The sequence below is a fragment of the Betta splendens genome, chromosome 17, assembly GCF_900634795.4.
Source record: "Betta splendens chromosome 17, fBetSpl5.4, whole genome shotgun sequence".
NCBI classification, from domain to species: Eukaryota; Metazoa; Chordata; class Actinopteri; order Anabantiformes; family Osphronemidae; genus Betta; species Betta splendens.
In genome coordinates, this window is record NC_040897.2 from 5,320,534 (window position 1) to 5,342,543 (window position 22,010).

Consider the following 22,010-nt stretch of genomic DNA (forward strand, 5'->3'; position numbering starts at 1 on the left):
GGACAGTGCTGCCTCATAGTTTGACATCCCGCCAAGTATTTTATGCTATCATAGACCCAAGACACACAACCTCCAGTTCTATTGGCACTGATCACTTCCATCTGTGCTGCAGTGGCGTTTTCCTCCCTAGGCCTTAGTTACTCCCTCGCTTTGCGTGTTGTTTCATTTCATTTGCGGCCACTTAGCAGCTTTTGACTCATGTTTTTCAAACAATCTGAATTTCACAGGAAAGTCAAAACCCGAGAACGAACGCTGTGGTGCCTTAAATGTTGCAAGACATTCTAACCCCCACACTGGAATAACCTCCAGCCTGGAGGAGCTGGATGCACTCAGCCGTTTTCCTTCTTCTTTCTTCTCCTGCTCAAAAGTGCGACGAAACTCGTCCGCTGAGCATCAGGATCCGGTGGAAAGTCCAGTGCTGACAGGCTGTGCCTAAGACATTGTGCAGTGCCGCCACGTTAGGAAGCGCGTGTACTTATGTTCCTCTACCACGGGAGCTTTATCTTATCATGCTGAAGACTTTCCAGCAGTTATAATCCAACCTGCCAGCATCAGGTCTGTAAAATGTCCCCGTCCTTATTTTGTAGCTCTAAAAAACTGAAACATTCAACTGTTTTACTGATAAATGCCTTAAAAGTCATCAGTGTAATAAGTTCTTGAGGACGGCTGCTATTAACGCATCTCAAAATGCATGCATTGCAGTTTATACACACCAGCACAGCTGCCAAACATCCACAGATTTACTATGAGAGCTTGCTAATAAATACAGATCACTAACAGATGTCTCCTTCCTTGTCCCTCCTTCTCTTGCCTTGTTTCCTTCCCTTCCTCCCTCGCTGCCTATTTGCACACGTTTTGCTCTGTGAGCGAGTCAGTGGAAAATCTGAGTCCAGGCCAGAGCTCCCTCTGTCGTCCCACACACACAGCTATGTCCAGCGCAGCATCCGCCCCCATCGACACCTTGCCAATGAACACTCCCCACCTAAGCTCCTTCCATGGAAGCGCTACGCTGAATCCCAACGCTCATTTCCACAAACCCACTCAAAAAACTGGAAGCACTAGATGGCACTGCGTCTCTTTCTGCTCGGCAATCAAGCGCACCCCTCCCCGAACCTCCTCTTTCATGTTCGGATCTGGTCTTGCACGCCAAAGCGAACCAGATGTAAAAAATTCCCACCGCCCCCATCTTCCTCAAATGTTTTGCAGCAAGAGAATACAAAATGCCTCCAAGCTGTGCGTCAGCTGCTTTTCATCAAGCATGATAAAATACTTTAGTGTCTCCCCATGTCTTGGTTTCTTCAAAAGGATAAGTTTTGTACCTAAACTAGAGAAACAAATTAGTCATTGTCAGATTATATGAGTTAATGCGTTCCAATTAAAAGCGTATATATTCAAGATCAGTTCTGCACGTTAGAGCCAACAGGCTGTTATCTGTTCCTGTGTACCTGAGTCCCTGTGAGCCCCTTCTAAGGAACCAGACAGTTTTTGGACTCTGTGCTAACCTCTGGTTCGACTGTGTTCTCTCCCTCCTCACCATCGGTTCCACAGAAAGCGCGTGAACCCATCCTTTCCTCCTCCTCCTCCTCCTCCTCCTCCCCCTCCTTCTCTTCCTCCCCCCTCTCCCCCTTCACCGTTCGCTTTCGTCCGCCTCTGCGCGCTCTGGGTCTCGCCTAGAACCAACTGCGGCGGATCGCTCGGTCACCAAAAAGCTCGCCGAATCGGTTTAGAGGTTTGGGGAGCGGGGGACTGGGGACCGGATAAGTTCGGGTTTGGTGCGTTTGGGGACTGGGGTGTTAGAGTTTGCAGTTTTTTTCTTGCGCACCAACCATGGAGACTCTCAGAAGTCTCCTCGCGATCCTGTGCGTTTTCCTGGTTGAAGCCCAAACGCAACCTAAAGACAAAACCTTTTCGGGTAAGTTTGAAAATATTTACAAGAAATATTCTATCACGCAGTGTTTAAAATATTATGTCGCATGCAAGTGTTTTTTTTACTGCAATGGTTTGTGTAGACCGCAGTTCTCAAAGTTGTATAAGTGAATAGAAGCGCAACAGCTGAAGATGTGTTCAGAGGATGGATAATGGACCTGGACAGAACTCAGATCAGTACTGTGATGTCCAGCCTGCTCAGAAAAGGTGCAGAGCAGTGGAATAGACACCACCCTGTGTCTGTTATAAATCTAACTGCATAAAGATGGTGAACATAGACCAGCCCCATGACACCCAGTGTGATGCAGCCATGTCTGCAGACTTACCCTGCTCTTCCACTTACCTGTGCTCACACCTGCCTTGAATGGATGATTGCGGGGGATTCAAGTGGTTGATAAATGCCATCCTGGTTTTTTGCTTAATCTTCAGATTGTCCTGTTGACCTTTACTTCGTGCTGGATACATCTGAGAGTGTCGCGCTCAGACAGAAGCCTCCAGAATTTTATATCGACCAGATCAAAAACTTCACCAAGCTTTTCGTAGATGAACTGCAGGACAAGTAAGCCACACAGATCTGCAGCTATGGAGCTACTTGACTTGACTCATGCATTCAAAGGCTTAAAGAGCAATTTATCTGCATCCGGTTTGATATTTTATCATGTTGCAATGAGGCACAGTTATAGTAAGTGCAGTTTCAGGCGCAATGCAACACCATCAGTTTATTACATATGGATGCATCAGATTTAATTTATAGAAATATAGAATAGAATAGAATAGAATAGAATAGAATAGAATAGAATAGAATAGAATAGAATAGAATACCTTTAATAGTCCCACAATGGGCCATGCTAGTGGAGCCATCTGACAGTGGAAGCAAGTTGCAGTCATTATAATAGCAGATCAGGGTGCTCTTGGGAGACAAGACAAGGACACTGCAAGCAAAAGTAGAGTGGGAGCAGAAAATTCCTCGAGGGGCGGAAGTACAACTGAGTCTTTCTTTGACTCTACCAAACCTTTCTCCAGGCGCTACAAATGTGACCGTATCCTAACGTGGAACTCAGGAGCCCTGCACTACAGTGATGATGTCATCATTGTGCGCGGCCTAAGTGACATGAAGACCCAACGCATCGACCTCCAAAAAGACATCGATGGCATCAAATACATCGGCAAGGGCACGCACACTGACTGTGCCATCAGGAGAGGCCTCGCTGAGCTGCTCACTGGGTGATCACACACGCTAACACGCCTGATGAATAAATCAAAGGCGCAGCAGCGGGGTCATTGTTGTGTGTTTGTGTGTACAGGGGTTCCTACTATCATGAGAACAAGTACATCGTGGTGGTTACAGACGGTCATCCCATGACTGGTTACAAAGAGCCATGCGGAGGTGTCGAGGAGGCTGCCAACGAAGCCAAGCACCATGGGGTCAAAGTGTTCTCCGTTGCCATCACACCTGACCAGGAGGTATGCCACTTCTGTTTAGGAGAGTGTTTTCTGAGTTATGGACTTTTTGTCTGATAAGCGAGATAATTTTATATTATCCTACCTAATTTATTATCCTAATATATATATATATATATATATATATATATATATATATATATATATATATATATATATATATATATTAGGATAATAAATTAATAAATTATATATATATATATATATATATATATATATATATATATAAAATGTTTTAAACTACTACTACTATGACCGGCTAGTAGTACCGGTTCCCGGTTCGAATCCCCGTTAGGGCGAATAAGCATCCAGTGTGGGTCCTTGGGCAAGACCCTTCAAGCTACCACCTACCTCATATCATGAGAGACAATAAACCACATGACATACCGGCTCAGACGTCGCCCGGTCTAACAAGGTCTGCGTCACGTGTTGGGGAACCAGAGCACCTTGGCGAGAAGTGGGCTACTGGAACAAGAAAGAAATGGCTGAGATGCGAGAACAAGGCTCTGTTGGAATGCTACTACTCAAGTAACCCTAGTCAGAGGGGTTACATGCAAAGAATGTGCGGTGAATGGGAACGGAGAAACCCACATTCAAGGCTGACGGCGAAGCAACTAGTAGCTCAGTGTTCCAACATCCACAAACGGCAACTGCTATCACAACTTGAGATTGACGAGATACAACACAAATGCTACGGCAAGGGGGAGCCAGGACGCCAGGTCAGAGGGGAGGCTTCACCGTCTCCCCAACCGGAAATTGGGTACGAAGCCCCAATAAGCACAGATACGCTGAGCGAGGCAGCAACTGACCTGAAAGATAAGATCATGGCGAAATTAAACAGGCAACCCCGAACCCCACTACAACGGCTAAGTGAAGTACCATCAGAAAGTCTCATGGAAGATGTGAATGCAGCATTGAGAGCGATCCCTACCACAACAATCACGGAAACCGCTTCAGCATCAGTGATCCTAGAGGTGCTTGGCTATAAGAGCAACCATGGGAGCCATGAGAAACAATACCCACCATGGAAATGAAGGTTGGAGGCAAAAATCAAGGCAGCTCGGAGGGAAGTGAGCCAAATGACAGAGGCCCAGAGAGGTGCAATGAAAAGACCGATGCCCAAGAAGTACAGCCAGATGCCCATACCTGAAGCACTCGAAACTGCCAAGCAAAGGCTACAAGCCTTGGCCAGCCGCCTAAAGAGATACACCAGAGATAACGAAGCCAGACGAATAAACCGGCTGTTCGCAACACAACCTGCGAAAGTGTACTCTCAATGGCAGGGTAATAACAGCAGAGCAGACCCACCAAGGCTGGAAACTGAACAGTACTGGAAAGGGATATGGGAGAGGGAGGCATCACACAACAACAATGCACAGTGGCTGGTGGATCTGAGGGAAGACCACAGCAACCTCCCTGAACAGAATCCAGTGACTATCACAGTGGCAGACATCCAACAAAGAGTCTCAGGTATGAAAAACTGGACAGCACCCGGCCCTGACATGATCCACGCCTACTGGCTAAAGAAGCTCACTGCAATCCATGAGCGCCTGGCAGCACAAATGAACCAGCTGCTAAGGGATGGGACTCACCCTGAATGGCTAACCAAAGGGCGAACAATCCTGATAATGAAGGATCCCTCAAAGGGTACTGTCCCATCCAACTACCGGCCAATAACCTGTCTCTCCACAACATGGAAGCTCATGTCAGGCATCATCGCCGCTAAGATAAGTGGGCACATGGGTCAATACATGAGCGATGCACAGAAGGGCATTGGTAAGGATACCAGAGGAGCCAAACACCAACTCCTGGTAGACAGAACAGTTGCCCAAGACTGCAGAGCGCGACACACCAACCTGTGCACAGCCTGGATCGACTACAAGAAAGCCTATGACTCAATGCCACATACATGGATCACTGAATGCTTGGAGCTGTACAACATCAACAGAACTCTAAGGGCCTTCATTGCAAACTCGATGAGGTTGTGGAAAACCACACTTGAAGCCAATGGGAAGCCACTTGCCCAAGTATCCATCAAATGTGGCATATACCAAGGAGATGCACTGTCCCCACTGCTGTTCTGCATAGGTCTGAACCCCCTCAGCCAAATAATAAACAAGACTGGCTATGGATACCGACTCCGGAACGGGGCCACCATAAGTCACCTCCTCTACATGGACGACATCAAGCTGTATGCTAAGAATGAGCGAGACATCGACTCGCTGATCCACACCACAAGGATCTACAGCTCAGACATCGGGATGTCATTCGGGCTCGAGAAATGTGGGAGGATGGTGACAAAGAGAGGCAAGGTAATCCACACAGAAGGGGTCTCACTTCCAGAAGGAACAATAGCAGACATTGAGGACAACTACAAGTACCTTGGAATACCACAGGCGAACGGCAACCTTGAACAGGCAACAAGGAATGCGGCAACAGCCAAATACCTCCAACGAGTAAGGCAAGTCCTAAGAAGCCAGCTCAATGGCAAGAACAAATCCCAGGCAATAAACAGCTACGCCCTGCCAGTGATCAGATACCCTGCAGGAATAATAAGGTGGCCAAAGGAAGAGATACAGACCACAGATGTTAAGACACGAAAGCTCCTCACCATGCATGGAGGGTTCCACCCCAAATCCAGCACCCTGAGACTATACGCTAGCCGCAAGGAAGGAGGCCGAGGACTAGTGAGCGTGAGAGCCACTATCCGGGATGAAACATCCAAGATCCATAAGTACATCAAGGATAAGGCCCCGACAGATGACGTGCTGAGTGAATGTCTCAGGCAGTGGAGCACAGAGGATGAGATGCTGGAAGAAGGACCATCATGGGAGGACAAGCCCTTACACGGGATGTACCACCGAAACATAACTGAAGTGGCTGATCTCAACAAATCCTACCAATGGCTTGAAAGGGCCGGGCTGAAGGACAGCACAGAGGCACTCATCCTGGCTGCACAGGAGCAGGCCCTGAGCACCAGAGCCATAGAGGCCCAGATCTACCACACCAGACAAGACCCAAGGTGTAGACTGTGCAAAGAGGCCCCAGAGACGGTCCAGCACATAACTGCAGGGTGTAAGATGCTGGCAGGCAAAGCATACATGGAACGCCATAACCAAGTGGCTGGCATAGTATACAGGAAAATCTGCGCGGAGTATGGACTGGAAACCCCAAGGTCAAAGTGGGAAACACCTCCCAAGGTGGTAGAGAACGAGCGAGCCAAGATCCTGTGGGACTTCCAGATCCAGATTGACAGAATGGTAATGGCGAACCAACCAGACATTGTGGTGATGGATAAAGAGCAGAGGAAAGCCGTAGTGGTGGATGTGGCAATACCAAGCGATGGCAACATCAGGAAAAAGGAACATGAGAAACTAGAGAAATACCAAGGGCTCAGAGAAGAACTGGAGAAGGCTTGGAAGGTGAAGGCCACAGTGGTGCCTGTGGTGATCGGAGCACTAGGGGCTGTGACCCCCAAACTGGAGGAGTGGCTACGACAGATCCCTGGAAAAACATCCGAAATCTCAGTCCAGAAAAGTGCAGTCCTAGGAACAGCAAGGATACTGCGCAGAACCCTCAAGCTCCCTGGCCTCTGGTAGAGGACCCGAGCTTGGAAAGTGGATGAGACCACCCGCGGAGGGTGAGAATAGAGTGTGTGTATATATATATATATATACACGATGGATAAATCACAGGCGCAGCAGATATTATTTATATATATACGTCTGATGGATTTTATACATATATATTTTTTAATGCCAATAGATAAAATATATATAGAAATTTCCTTCAAGAGTTATACTTGGGAGACTTTATCTGAGGATCTGACTAACATGCTGTCGATGCTGTAAAGTAGCCTTAGCTAAACTTTAGGAGACATTGTTTTGTGCAGTGCAGTCATGGACTGAAACATATCACCTTTTCAGGTTTTCATTTAATTTTCTTGTAGTTCTAGTTTCAGGAGTTCAAATTAATAAATGGTAATAAACTAAGCCTTTATCCAGTATTAAATTCTCTCTCTGGTTTAAGGTGGTTAAACCCAAGAAGGTTGTCCAGAACTACAGCCTCTGTAGTCAGTGACCCCTTGATGTCCTACACATGATGTCATCATCAGTCTGCCGGTCATAGTAGTAGTAGTTTAAAACATTCATTGTCAGGTTTTCAGAGTGATCTTTCACACTTGTCAAACTCTGGGAATCAAGAAGAAATAAACCTTCATAGAGGCTGGTATCGTGACACGCAGTCACATCCTGCTAGACAAGGCTAAGATTGGTTCATTAGGTTGCTTCATTAGGTGATTATGTTTGTGTTTCATGTCTCATCAGGACACCAGGCTGTCACTCATCGCCACAGACCAGAACTATCGACAGAACTTCACGGCTGCAGACGACTCCAGATCCACCAAGATCGGAACTATTCGCACAATCATTGACATTATCGTACGTGTCCTCTTCTCTTCCGCGTAAACCAAATAAAACCACTGAGTTGTGAACTAATCTTTGTTTTCTTTTTATCTTTACAGACAAACGAGACAAAGGATGTGGTACGGCTTTTAATATATGCACCTAGAGACACTGATATGAGGTGTTTGCTTATTGCTGAATGTTCACTTTACACTTTACTTTTTCTTCATCTTGAAGTATGCAGCGTAACTGTTTATAGCGCAATGTTGATAGTTTGAAAAAGCATCAGAACAGAGCACATTTTTCTGTCTACTAAAATCTTTTTTCTAGTAAATGTGTTTATTTACCCGCTTTACTGGCGCACTCTGCTGCCATGTAAACTCTACTGAACTCGCTTCCTCTAAAACAAGGCGCAGTCAGTTAAGGCTGCCACAGGAAGCTGAACTAAACACACAGAAAGCAAATTAAGATTTCAGTGATTTGATCAAGACTGACCAGCATCAGTTCAGCACTGTGATGTGCATTTTCAGTTAACTCCAGTGATCAGTAGTGTTTAAACCACCTGGAGTGAGAACAGAGCTCAGGGTCAAATACGTCATCTGTTTAGATTAAACCAAAAAAAAACTGTAATCTTCATACGGTGTTTATAATCTGTCTGTTTTCTCCCTTTTTCAGTGTTGTTCTTTCGACTGCAACGTAAGTATGACATTAATTTCATCATTGCTGCCAAGTGAAATCAGTTGGAATTCAACTTTTTGCCACTGTTTCACTGTTTGTGTCATCTCAATTTGTCTGTAGGCTCCATCGGGGCCCAAAGGAGATACCGGAGAATCTGGTGCCACGGTATGATCATACCACAGCAAACCAAATAGTTTCTATAGCAGTAGGGGAATTAGTATGTCCTCAGATTAAAACATTTGAACTTATGCTTATACACGTTTTTTACAGGGAGAAAGAGGCAGACCAGGAATGCCAGGAGAGAAAGGAGAGGCTGGCGAAGTGGTACGTGGCTTGCACCCCCATCATCTTCATCTTATTACATCATCCTCACCCTAACATATATTTACCGTATCCATAGATTTATCATGACGCATAACTGGTAGTAATCTTTTAATTTACTTCTTCTGTCATTCAGGGCAGTGTCGGCGATGCTGGTCCTGTTGGTTACCGTGGAATGAAGGTAGAGTGTACAGTACAGTATATACTATATACTAGTATATACAGTACTATATATATATAAGTGTACTTATTACATTTACTCACTTTATCAGTCATGATAAATGCTGAATTAATGACATTTATATTTCTGTTTCCAGGGAGACCGTGGGGATAGAGGAATAAAGGTACAAATTCAAAAGTCTGCTTATAATAGAATTTAGTTTGTGTATCAGTGTTTGACCCAATGTTGTGTGTGTTTTCACAGGGGGATAGAGGATTCAAAGGCTACAAGGTGAGCTTGTCTGTCTTACGTTTAAGGCGTGGTTTCTCTCAAACATAATGGTTTTCTTTGTGCTTTGCATCCTCTGAATATGATTTTGTTTCTCAGGGAGACAAAGGTCAAAGAGGAAACGATGGAATTGATGGACGTAAGGTGAGTTTTGCGTTTAATCCGGCCAATCGGTAACACTCTGGTTTTCTCTAGGTGACCTCTTACATTTCTGTGGGTTTCTTCTCTAGGGTGAGGCTGGTTTCCCTGGACTTCCAGGCTGTAAAGGATCTCCCGGAGCAGATGTGAGTTGAGTCTCTCAATCTCAGAATAATCCCACTCTTAAAATGTTGCCCATTGACCCCACACAGCTTCACACCGACTCTGACTTCAGCTTTATACAGTTGATCAATGTGTTCGGATTCACTCTCTGCATCCTTCTGTTCTGAAGATTTTGATATGTGACCAGTGCTCAGCTGCATTGTTTACTGATAAGCCATTAGTCGAAGGCTGTTTAGGCATGTCTCTGTCAGTGTGGCCCTGACCACTATCACTCCCTACATCTGGAGGCCCCAGGACACTAAGGCTGGAGCCCTGAGCTCTTTAATCACTGCTACGTTTACATTCTTTGCTGTCATATTGTATAAATGGAGCTATATAGTCACACTATAAACAAACATGTGAGTGTACAGTACAGCAACATCTCCAAGAGTGTCGTGGCTTCAGTTGTTGAATATTAAGTAGTGAGTCTGTCTGTGTTCTGTTTAAAGGGCCAGCAGGGAGACGCGGGACCAAAGGGAGACCCTGGCTCTTATGGACAGAAAGGAGCAAAGGTTACAATTATACTCTTTATTCATTATTAGTATTTGTTAACAGCGTTTTTGCTCGTCTGTGATGAGATGCGCTTTTTGTTTTTCAGGGTGATCCTGGTAGAGATGGTGAACCAGGCAGACCTGGCAACTATGGCTCCCTGGGACCTCAAGTAAGTCAGTACAGAGGCAAACATGATGACAAACGAGAGAGCAGGAAATACGATGGATCTATAAATACCTGTGTTATGTTAGGGTGATCGGGGTCCTCGAGGACCCGATGGGGACAAAGGAGAGCGCGGTGATGATGTGAGTGACAAAGCTGTTGGACAACACCAAAAGATGTCAGCTTTGCAGCCTTTGAGCAACCCACCTAACATCCTGCTGTGTGTGTGTGTGTGTTTGTGTGTGTTTTCAGGGGCTTCCTGGACAGGACGGGGAACGCGGAGACAAAGTGATTGAGATTATTGACCTTATGTTGACTATTTTTTATGTGTGAGCTATTAAAACGTATATTAATGTCTCTAAAATCTTAATTAGGGCCAACCCGGAGAGAAAGGAGAGCAAGGTACGCGTGGAAACAGAGGTCCGAGGGGAGAGCCAGTAAGTGATGATGATCTCTTTACATTTAGGGATAATACCGTTTGACCCTTATGCAACTAATGTGTAATGAGACTCTGTGTGTCTGTTTAAGGGACTTTCATCCATTCATCTATTTTGTTTTTTGTTGCCAGGGTGAGCCAGGACCCCGCGGCGAGCAGGGGAGGGAGGGCACAACCGGCCCCAACGGAAGTCCTGTAAGACGCACACTATAAAATATTAAATATAAAACTAATCACATGCACAGTTCTGAACATGCACAAACGGAAGCCGCACGCACCGCTTGTGAGCCTATAGTGATGTGTTTTCAGGAGCGAACCACCCACTTCTCTCTGTTTGGCAACTTCCTTTTTTTCCGTTTGAGAGGGACCTTGTGTCCGAGTGTGTGTGCGCTTTCATTGTGGGACACGTGCAGCTTGCACTGTATTTCATGCTGAGAGAGTTTACATTAGGCTTAACCAGAGGAGAACCTGGCCGCTGCCCCAGAGTGCAGCCCACTCCCCCCAGTCTCCATGTCCCCTCAGTCTCAGCGTTTACTCCTCCCGGGAACATCAGAGCTCACTCTTTCCCCTCTGACTCAGTTCTTCTCTCCATCTGCATGAGCCAAAGCCTCAATATGGGTTTTTCAGGCAGTGTAATAATAAAAAAAACATTACAAGCAGTAGCTGTGGTAACCTCCATGATGTAAGAACCTTCAATGCTTCTTTTGTCCTTATGGTTGTTGCTTGTTCCTTCTAAGTTGAATGAAATATTACGGAAAACGTGGAAGAACTGACAAGTCGGATGAGGAACGAGCAACATGAGTAGTAATGCAACTTAGCAAACATATTTAAGCAGTTAGACTTAAACAAAACTACTGTAACAATTCAGTTCTATTCCAGGGCATCTGAAACCAACACTGATACATGCAACAGTGTGCAAAGTATCTGGCTGGAGGTGCTAAACCGCTCGTTAGCCAGTACCAATTATAACTCCTTCTGCAAACTAGAGCACCTTGTTTTTCAGTTCTTAAAAAGTGTTTTTTGTCAGATCAAATATACAGGTTGTACACAGGCGGCTTTGGAGGTTTTGGCTCCATTCTAACGTCATAATGTCTTCCAGGGCGAGCCTGGCAGGGACGGGCCTCCTGGTTACAGAGGGGATGAAGGCCCAGCTGGGCCAGAGGTGAGTCCAACGGGGGACACACTCATATTATTTCACATGACAGCTATTTTTTGTGCTTAAGATATTATAAGTCGGTGTGTCTAAAATGCAGAAGATTGTGATACTACATATTTCCACGCATTAACAAGGGTTTAGTTTTGAATCTGAGGACAGTTTGTTTCTCGCTCAGTGCCTGACTGTTATATAAGCCACTGAAAGTTACATTTTTGTTTTGTCTCACACACAGAGTCTCCTCTTTCAACATGCTCACAATAAATTTTGTCTGATTCTAATCATATTATTCCCTTTGTCTCCCAGGGACCTAAAGGACAGAGAGGAATCAAAGGAGCTCCAGGAGACAGAGGCCCCATAGGGAACAGAGTGAGTGTGATGGAGACACGTGTGCCATCCATCATAAATTCTACCATGAATGTGTGTGTGTGTGTGTGTGTGTGTGTGTGTGTGTGTGTGTGTGTGTGTGTGTGTGTGTGTGTGTGTGTGTGTGTGTGTGTGTGTGTGTGTGTGTCTGTATTCAGATGGGGCTGTATAACTGCAATATTTCCCATGTATTTTTAGGGAGAAGATGGAAACCCAGGAAATGGTACAGCAGGTTGTCCTGGCTTCCAGGTGTGTAGTAATAATACTTCATGTCATGTGTGACCCCCCCTGTGCTATCCTCTAAACATTCATGTCTTTTTAGGGTTATCCTGGATCCCGTGGAGACCCCGGTGAGCCGGTAGGTCGTCTTTGTTTTTTACTTTTGTATTTAGAATGTAATCAAGGACATTTTGTACATAATGACCTAGCTTGAGGTTCAGTGACATCAGTTGACATGCTCCTGTGCCCTCATGACTTCTCATCTTGTGCTATGCGCTCTGTAGGGTGGCAAGGGGACTCCTGGACCCAAAGGAGATGACGGAGACCCTGGTGATTCAGGACTCGATGTAAGCCTGCCTCTGACTTTTGGGTTTCTTCCTCACTCTTTATCTCCTTTTATTATTCCTCAATCCCTTCTTGGCAGAGAGGCCCGACAGGATGTGAGTCATGTCTCTGTTTATAGGCACATTTACATATTTTTGTTTTATTGCTCTATTATAACACAACGTTTTATCATATGCTATCAATATTTAATTGGGTTTACCTATTAACCCCTTATATACTTCACTACATATACTTTTGGTTAGGGGTAGTCTATCTGTCCACTTTCACTCTGTCCGTCTGTTCAGCAGCTGGAAATGCTTTCCCAAGTCAATCTGTAGACTTTTTAAGTGTGTGTGTCCCATCGGGTAAGACGGCTTTGAGCTGATGCAGCTGTGTATATGTCGTTGTCAAGGATACCAGGAAATGAGTGGAGACGATGAGGAGGGTACATCGTTCTCTGTGTGCACACAAGTGTGTGTGTGTTTGTGTGTGTGTGTGTGTGTGTGTGTGTGTGTGTGTGTGTGTGTGTGTGTGTGTGTGTGTGTGTGTGTGTGTGTGTGACTGTACAGGACCATATACAGGCCAGTTTAACACTTTAGCCCCTGTCTCAACTCTACCCTGTTTACACAGTTTATTTCATTTCCGAGGTTCATGACATAAACATATCTGAACATGTGTACTTTCCACTGTTGTATCAGCATGAGCTCAGTGGAAGACAAGTTTACCACTAATCATCCCTGTGAGGGACTGTAACACAGGGCAGGATTACTGTAGATGTAAAGTGTAAGTCACTCAAGAGGGTTACAGCCTTTCTGTCTTTGCTTGTCCTTGAGCAGCGACAGACACTCACAACAACTTGACTTATTACACAGCTGTGTTCACAGATGTCCAAGCATCTTTTACCTCTCTGCTTTTAAAAAATTAGAGGTACTCAACACTTTGTTTGTGTGGTACCTATTAACACATTTAAATGCCGCTGTACAGTCTACATTGTGCCTTCACCTACGTAGCAATGTCCAGAAATTTTATTTGAAAAGTGTGGAATGAATTCACTTGCCAGTATACTTAGGGATAGGTTGTTACTGCTCTCATGTCTGATAAATATGATTTTATGATTTATAATAAATACAGAGCAACAGGCAGTAGCTGATTATCTTAGTTTAACATAATGAATGGAAAAAAGCAGTGGGTCCAAAATCTTTGTTCCGTAACTACAAGTCTGAAGGTTTATAGGTTTTACATGAGCTATAAAGCTGAGTTTTGTGCAGCTAACTGACTATGGCTCCACATGCCACTGACAGATATGACAGGCTTCTCGCTTCCTGTGTCTAATCTCAACTCTGCTGCCGTTCCACTGCTCAGTCCAACACAGAGTCCTGAAATACATCATAATGTGCCTTATTTTATGTGGAAAATTGAATTCATTACATTCCACAAATTCCCAGAAGCGCACTTCTGTCTCTCTGTCTGTTGTTCTGTCTAACAGCCACATGTTGCACTCTGAAGTGTCCGTTTTAGGCGAGATTGTCAGAGCCGTCAGTCAAATCTGGTCTGATTTTAAAACAGAGATTTTAAATTGTTTGCATATTTTCTGACTGTACAGACATGCACTACAGTATATACGGTGGCTGGTTCTTTCTTTGGCCAGAGGGCAACAGTAAAGGACGGATGGGGCCGTGTCTCATAAGACAAAGGTGGAGAAAGACATTGAAGCTTTTTAGTTCCTTGGAATGATAATATATACATTTTGGACAAGGTACAACAAACAGTCACATCTGGTTGAATGCCAGTGTATGACGCCATCAGATCAAGGCCAGGGCATGTGTGTGTGTACCTGTGCATTATATGGTACATGATCTGTTTGAAATTAAGAATGTGCAGTAATTGGAAACGTGTGTGTGTATGTGTGTGTGTGTGTGTGTGTGTGTGTGTGTGTGTGTGTGTGTGTGTGTGTGTGTGTGTGTGGTGCCAGGTGTTTGGCATTACTATGTCTCCCTCTTTCTGTCTCCAATCTGTCCACTGTATGTGGACAAATGGGCAGATCTGCCTGTGTGAGGCGCCTTCCGCCTCAGATCAAAAAGCGGAGATGATTGATTTATTGGCAGCTTGTGACATCCTGCTGCTGTGCCCTCGCCTCCTCTTAAAACTGTCCAACTAGTCAAATCGATTTAGGTCAGAACCAGTCAGGACATATTTGGAGCAAAGAGTTAAATGTTAAGAACTAAGCTTTTTCTTTTTTGCTTAATCTTTTGTGATGAAGAAAATACAAAAAGCCTGCATGTTGTATTTCATTGCCTTTCTTGGGAAAAAAATCCATATCCTGGAATGTACATATGCTCACAAGCTGCTTTCCCGTCCAATTCTTCAGCCTTTTCAGTTTGCCATTCTGCATTTTTTGAACTTCTCTGTAGCTGCTAAACAAAAGCATGTAAGCGCATCTGTGGGAACACGGAACGTAGACTGGATCATTTTCCTAAATGGATTTATGTTGTTACGGGTTTTATTTGCCACCCTTTCGCACTGTGGTTGTACTTTGGCAGCGGTGAGTCAGAATGCAGCAGCTGCAGGGGCTTAACAGCTTCCCTTGCAGCTGCGCTGGTTCGGCCAGATCAGGTTGCAGTTAGGCCTTGACATGGGTTTAGAGGCTATTGCTTAAAATGACCATATCTGCTGGAAATGTCTGAAACATCCCATCCAAAAGCAAACTTATTAGAATCAGCAAAAATACTATTATTTTATAATAATATTCACAATGAGGTCCATGTAAATGATTTCATGGAGCAGCTGGTTTAGATCCTTTGTGCAAACTGAGGTTTATTATATGATCATTTTCCTAATTGTTCAAGTCAAGGCAACTTTATTTGCAGAGCACATGTTAAACATATCTCACAGGTGGGCGATGGAGGTTAGCACCATTTTTTCCCATGTTGTTTCAGGGTTCTTGCTGCAGGGTTTATACTTACAGAGGACCAGATAGAAGTGTTTTATAAACTAGCGGCACCACTGTGGAGGTACCTGGTGACCAGCCTAGTGAGATTAACATGCTCAGTTCTTCTGGTTGTTAACAAGCTTAAGCTGTCTATGGTCCAGACAGTTCACCCCACCCTTCTCTATTCACCTTTGTATTTCTGGGATATGGTTAGGGCCATGTTCTATTGCCACAGAATATTAGCAAACAAAAAATGAGTTATTACTGCATGTTTTTTCTGTGTGACATACACAAATGTGACTCCTACATTTTTTTTCTTTTTACAGAACAATCGTCCAGGGCCTGATGGACCTAAAGGGGCCAAAGGTCACAGAGGACCTGAGGGCAGACCGGTAAGAATACCTGGAACCGGAACGTGGGCTGACATGAGCGTGTGTCTCCACACACGTGTGTGTTGGTTTGTCTGCGAGTGTGTGCATGTTGAGACACTGGTGGGGTTGCTTTAACCCACGTTACGTACGTTTACATACATGGTGGATGCATGTTGTAGATGGCTTCAGCGGGACGTGGCCTTGGGTTAGAAGATAATTGATTTAGATTTGATCAGATTAGATTAGATAGCTTTTACATTTTACTTCACGGCCGTGAAGTAAAATGGCCAGATTAAGACCAGTCTTAATCTGGCCGTGTTACTCACCTCCTAGATGTCCTGTAACACCAGACCATGGTCATCTTCACTAAGTGGTATGGAATTGTGTGAAGACTAAAGCAAAGATGGGATCTAGATGAACCACTTCGTCTAAAAGCATGACCACTCCTCATTGTTGACCCTTTCACACTTCACCACTCATTACTTTCTATCTGGTTGGGGTCCGTCCAACCTTTCCTCCCCTCGTTTTTTTGTGTTTCGTCTGGCTCGCGTCTTCGCTGCATATTTCTGCATGAACGTGCGTCATGTTTTCTCAGGACGGTTCCTCTCGTCTACAATTAACGGCAGCCTTCTCTCTCTCTCTCTCTCTCCTCCTTCCCGTCCCTGACTCTGTGTGCGTATGCACATATGCAAGCCAGGCTGGCGTCATTGTCGCAAGAAAAGAATGCTCTTAAACTTAGTTTTATGTCTGTTAAAGCAAAACACATGGTTTTGTTGCAGCCGAGAGAGGACGAAATAAAAAACACACAAGGTTGTGGCAATAGGCTTTTGGAAGATTCGCATATTGTTGCAGGGAGAGATAGCAGCACACACTAATGTGTGGGTGTGGATGTGGGTTCTGTGAGTGAGGGATGCTGGTTCACCATTTTTGTTCCAGCTAGAGAAACACGAGCAGTCGTCTCAAAGGCAGAGCAGATAAACTTTTTTCTGGCCAGTTTTTTTTTAACTAATCTCTCTGTTCCTATCACATTGATTCTCTCTTTTCCTTCAGGGACCACCTGGGCCTCCTGGTCCACCAGGAACTGATGTGAGTATGAAACAAAAACTGAAATGTGAACGTTTCCCTCATTTTAGCCACACGTTTAACAGCCAAGCACCACAGACTTAATTAAGTTGAACCTAAGGCTTCCTGAATATAAACATCCACAGCTGACTCACCTACTACGTAAAAACATGAAATATGATCAGGTGATGTTTAAATGTTGTGTCACGTGATTCGGCAGTTCTTCCCCATGATGTAATCTACCTCTCTCTTCAGGAATGTGAAATTCTGGACATCATCATGAAGCTCTGCTGTGAGTTACACACTCACACGTATGCACACTCACACCAGATGCAGAAGCGAAGCCACACGTAGCCTATGTTACAGGCTCAGCCCTTTTAAACCGGGGCTCGGTTAGCCAAACATGTAATAGAAACCCTGTGATTTGACACTCGTGCAGTTGATGTTGTGTCTTTTTTTTATCTGCTTTATTTCCTCCGTCGCCTGATCCCATGGCAGCTTGTTGTGGTAAGGTTATCCCTAGTCCTTGTAGTAGATCTGTTAAGTCCTTCAGATCCAGCAAGATCCTATGTGAATGTGCGTGTTTCCTGTGCCTTCAGAGTGTAAGTGTGCACCTCTGGATCTGGCTTTCATTGTGGACAGCTCGGAGAGTATCGGTGCCACAAACTTTGCTCTTGCCAAAGACTTTATCATTACAGTCATAGACAGACTGATCAAAGACCAGCACGTCAAGGTAAAACTGGATTGATCCTCAGGTTTAACATTTGACTGCACTATATAATATAAATCAATCTTTCTGTAAGATGACCGACATCTGACCTGTGTGGGTTGTGTTGTTTATTCAAAATGGCATCAACAATGTTGTGGAAAGTTGTTTTTTATAGATGTTAGGAAATGCTTGAAAACTCACCTCAAAATAGAAAGTCTGAATGAAAGATATTGTCTGTGGGTTTGGAAGCCGCTTTTATGTCTCTCCAGTGACTCTCCTCTTCCACTTTGGATATAATTAGTCAGGATGGGTGGGACACAGAAATGTTGACGGAGGAAAACACATGTTCGTAGACAGAGCACACGCAGACCCAACCTTTTTACCACTATCGTGTTTCTTTTCCAGTTCGCAGCTAATGAGTCCAAAGTAAGTGTGGTCCAGTACAGCGGTTTGGAAGCCCAAGAGGTCGTCCACCTGGGCGACAGCCTCACACAGTTTAAACAGTGAGTTTACAGGCCTCCAGAAACCATCCTGCTCCTGTTGCTGCTGCAATGTCACAATGATTCATAATGATTCAGCATTACCAGTGGTTTGATTTTAGTGGTTGAGGACATGACACTAAGTTTTAGTTTTTACTGTTTTTCTTCTTTTGCATAAAATAACTTTTTTGTTTTTACTGTTTTTCTACTTTTGCATAACAAACAAAAAGTTTGAAAAATCTTCCTATCACACATCAACCCAGTTGTTTCCTGTTATTTCTAACATGCTTTGTGTGTGTGTGTGTGTGTGTGTGTGTGTGTGTGTGTGTGTGTGTGTGTGTGTGTGTGTGTGTGTGTGTGTGTGTGTGTGTGTGTGCAGGGCGGTGAAGGACCTGAGCTGGCTGGCTGAGGCCACATACACAGGCAAGGCCCTCGACTATGCTCTGGAAAAGACGATCAAAATGATGAGAGAGGACAACCGAGTGGTTCTCGTTCTCACCGATGGACGCTCCGATATCTCCAGGGACACGACTCCCCTTAACGTGCTCTGCGGCAAAAACATTAGGGTGAGTACGACGTACCTTGAAGTGTAGACCATCCTGTCACATGCCGGGCGGCTTCACAGCGTCTGTCGTGGGGTGCAGGTGGGCGGTTTGGGAGTTAAGGACTACTCAGGCCGCGAGCCCAACCAGGAGCAGCTTGAAGACGTGGTTTGTAAGAGTGACCCCAAACCGGGCTTCTCCTTTGTCCTGGAGAACTTCGCCGAGCTGCTGGACGACACCTTCTTGCAAAACCTTACGTCTAGAATTTGTCAAGGTAAATATTCACAGAACTTGCACACAACTGCAAAATGTAATACATTGATGTCGGTTGCTGTGATGAGAAACTGATGAAAATCAACCCCTATGCTCTTGTTTTTAACAGATAAGAAATGCCCAGACTATAAATGTCCTAGTAAGTCAGACTCAACCACAACACAGGCAGGTTAAAATCAGCTGTTTTCTCTGTTCCAGCTGTGTTGATGGTTGCTCCTTTGTGTTACAGTCTCTTTTGCAGAAAATGCCGATGTTTTTATGATGATGGACAGCTCGGCCAGCGTGGGCCAGAAGAACTTTGAGACAAGCAAGGCCTTCGTCCAGCTCCTGGCCGAGCGTTTGCTGAGAGCCGAGAAATCAAGGGGCGTGACCATCAAGGCGGGCGTGGGCCAGTACAGCCGGATCTCCCAGATGGAGCAGGCCCTGACCTCCAACCTGACCCTGCTGTCCTCTCAGATCGCCAAGGCCACCTTCCAGAACGACGTCACCGACCTGCTGGGGGCCCTGGAGTTTGCTGTTAGAAACCTGCGCAGCCGCGGGGATTCGTCGGGAGGCAGGAAGAAGTTGCTGCTGTTCTCCGACGGCAGGTCTCAGGGAGCCACCGAGGCGGTGCTGGAGAAGCGTGTCCGTGAGATGGCGGACGCCGGCGTGGACGTCTTCGTCATCGCCGTCGGCAGCCAGGTGAACGAGGCCAATCTGCGCATACTGGTGAGCAAGGGGCGACTGGACGACATCACCTACGCCGAGCGCCACCTGTTCCGTGTTCCAGACTACGCCTCTCTGCTCCGCGGGGTCTTCTATCAAACCGTCTCCCACAGGGTGGCCATGGGCTAAACGCCCAGCCCCACAACAACAGGACCAACACGCTTTAGTTTTTTATTCCCATTATGAATATTCAGTCCCACTCATATACCATACACTGTGTTCAAATACGTTTTTTAAGGCAATGTCACAAAGCGACAAATGATTGTGTGGCAATAAAGGAAATGTCTTTGTGTAATGTCCTCTGACTTTTTACCCTCCAAGGTTTGTCATCTCAGGCTGAGTACAGATTTCATGTTCAATTGATGTTTTATTTTAATTAGCACATTAGCACATAGCTTGTGGTAATTTGTTCCTTGTGAGGATATTTTCTTCAGAATCTCATATCAGAAGCGGTCACTCCAGTCCTGGAGCGCCATCACAAAGGGCCACGTTTGAACTTATTCCTAGCTTTAACAGGCTGATTTCCACTCAGGTACAGTGTGATCCATCCCTGTCTCACTATCAGCTTTGACCCACTAATTCAGCTAATTTAAGTTCAAAGGTACTCATTGCTGCCTCTCAGGACTGGGTCTCCGGTTGTAGACCAGCTTAGGCTGGCTGTCTCTAAATGAATATAAACCAGAGGGCTGGATTGTGTTTGAGTTGTCCAATGTTTAAGTGATTTGGAGATTGTGACATATTCCAAGATGAACATCACTTGAAAGTTTTATTAATGTACCAGCCCGACAGAAGAAAACAGGATGTAACACCAGGCAGTCTCTAAAACAAAGCCCATCAGGACATCACCTGCTTCTACAGCTGGACTCAGCATGACTTACATGTACATGTGTGGTGGTGGTGAGGTGATCTTTGTGTGAAGCCTTAGGCGGTGGTCCCATAAACAGGGGTCTCCAGTTTAAAACACAGAAACATGTTCTTTATTACCTGTGTGGCAGAGAAGCCGTCAAACACACACTGATGCGTTTTGGTGATGATGAAACATCTGCAATAGTTGAAGCTTGCTTACACACACACACACACACACACACACACACACACACACACACACACACACACACACACACACACACACACACACACACGTCAGTTGTTATTTTGAGTCTCGTCATATGTGGGCCGTCTGTCCTGGTGTTATACCTGTGGTGCTATTAGTCTCATTGTATCTGCTCGTACCCATGTTGTTAAAGACCTTGTTACCTGAGGAAACAGCCAACTCAAAACTGTTGGAACAGCTCCTTCAATAAAGGTTGCTACACCAAAGCGTCTCACTCCATGTTTGTCTACACTCACATACACAAAGAGAGGATCGACCTTTTGTTTAATTATGAACCTTTTTTGACCATTCACTTTAACATTACACCTTCTACTTATTTACTAGTCACAGGTCAAATCCACTGTGCCAGTATCCACATGTCGAAGTTCCCCTCGAGGTACCACCAAATCCTTACCACAGTCAGGGCTGACACCTGAGCCTGACCTTTGACCTCTCTGTTGAAGAAGTGCATTAGAACGAACTGTTTCTCCCTCAGGGGTCAGCAGTGTATCACCACACATCTTTACATCTGTACAGAGTCGACTGCACCGATCAGCCAATTTGAACTTTTTATGAGAGCATTCCTCACAACTTATGCATGTCTGTCTGTCTGTTTGTTTGTTTGTTTGTCTTGCATGCGTGTGCCCACTTAAATAGTGAAGTATATTTCTGTGCTTGCTTGTGTGATTTGTGTTAGTGTGGCTGTGTTTTTAAGGTGGACTGTTCCTTGGAAATTTGTCTTGGCTCATCTGATGTTTCTCCCAAAGTCCCTATTTCCTCTCTGGATCCAGAACATTTGGACCCTTAACTGCCATTTGATTCTCAAACTCCAGCACAACAGCTCCACTGAATTTTGCTGGTAGTGACCTGGGTTACACACATAAATCTCAGTGTGTGTGTGATGCACACATCTAATGACTCCCAGCTGCTTTGTCCGTACAGAGAGCACATCTGGAGAAAAGAAGAGAAAAGAAAAAGGAAAAGGGGAATAGATACAGTGCTAGCTCATCATAAGTTTAGTCTGTTTATTTGTTCTGCTGAGCTTAAGAAACATCTGGATGAAGTATGCCTCATACGAATGCAGACAGTTGCAAAGATAAGGACAGCCTTGTTAATAAGCTTTAAAGCTGTCACTTTGCTTATCTGTCCGTGCTGCAG

At 45.0% G+C, this 22,010-nt stretch overlaps 1 protein-coding gene across 1 annotated transcript; it reads left to right on the top strand.

The window, feature by feature from the left end:
* Nucleotides 1-1,639: 1,639 nt before the first annotated feature.
* On the top strand, nt 1,640-21,079 carry col6a1 (collagen, type VI, alpha 1). Its single transcript, XM_029131511.3, has 35 exons — nt 1,640-1,912; nt 2,356-2,485; nt 2,950-3,150; nt 3,231-3,390; nt 7,713-7,826; nt 7,910-7,930; nt 8,466-8,486; nt 8,589-8,633; nt 8,739-8,792; nt 8,926-8,970; nt 9,107-9,133; nt 9,214-9,240; nt 9,337-9,381; nt 9,468-9,521; nt 9,987-10,049; nt 10,136-10,198; nt 10,281-10,334; nt 10,444-10,479; nt 10,566-10,628; nt 10,760-10,822; nt 11,727-11,789; nt 12,087-12,149; nt 12,345-12,395; nt 12,469-12,504; nt 12,650-12,712; nt 15,945-16,010; nt 17,040-17,075; nt 17,307-17,343; nt 17,550-17,558; nt 17,651-17,784; nt 18,166-18,263; nt 18,619-18,805; nt 18,884-19,055; nt 19,164-19,193; nt 19,284-21,079. Exons 1-35 carry the CDS (start codon nt 1,828-1,830, stop codon nt 19,886-19,888), a joined length of 3,021 nt encoding a protein of 1,006 aa, XP_028987344.1. The 5' UTR covers nt 1,640-1,827; the 3' UTR covers nt 19,889-21,079.
* Nucleotides 21,080-22,010: the final 931 nt, after the last annotated feature.

Coding starts and splice junctions, on each gene's coding strand:
- col6a1 (XM_029131511.3), top strand. CDS start 1,828: ATGGAGACTCTCAGAAGTCTCCTCGCGATCCTGTGCGTTTTCCTGGTT. Junction 10,335..10,443: donor AAGGAGAGCGCGGTGATGAT/GTGAGTGACAAA, acceptor GTGTGTTTTCAG/GGGCTTCCTGGACAGGACGG. Junction 18,806..18,883: donor TCTGCGGCAAAAACATTAGG/GTGAGTACGACG, acceptor CGTGGGGTGCAG/GTGGGCGGTTTGGGAGTTAA.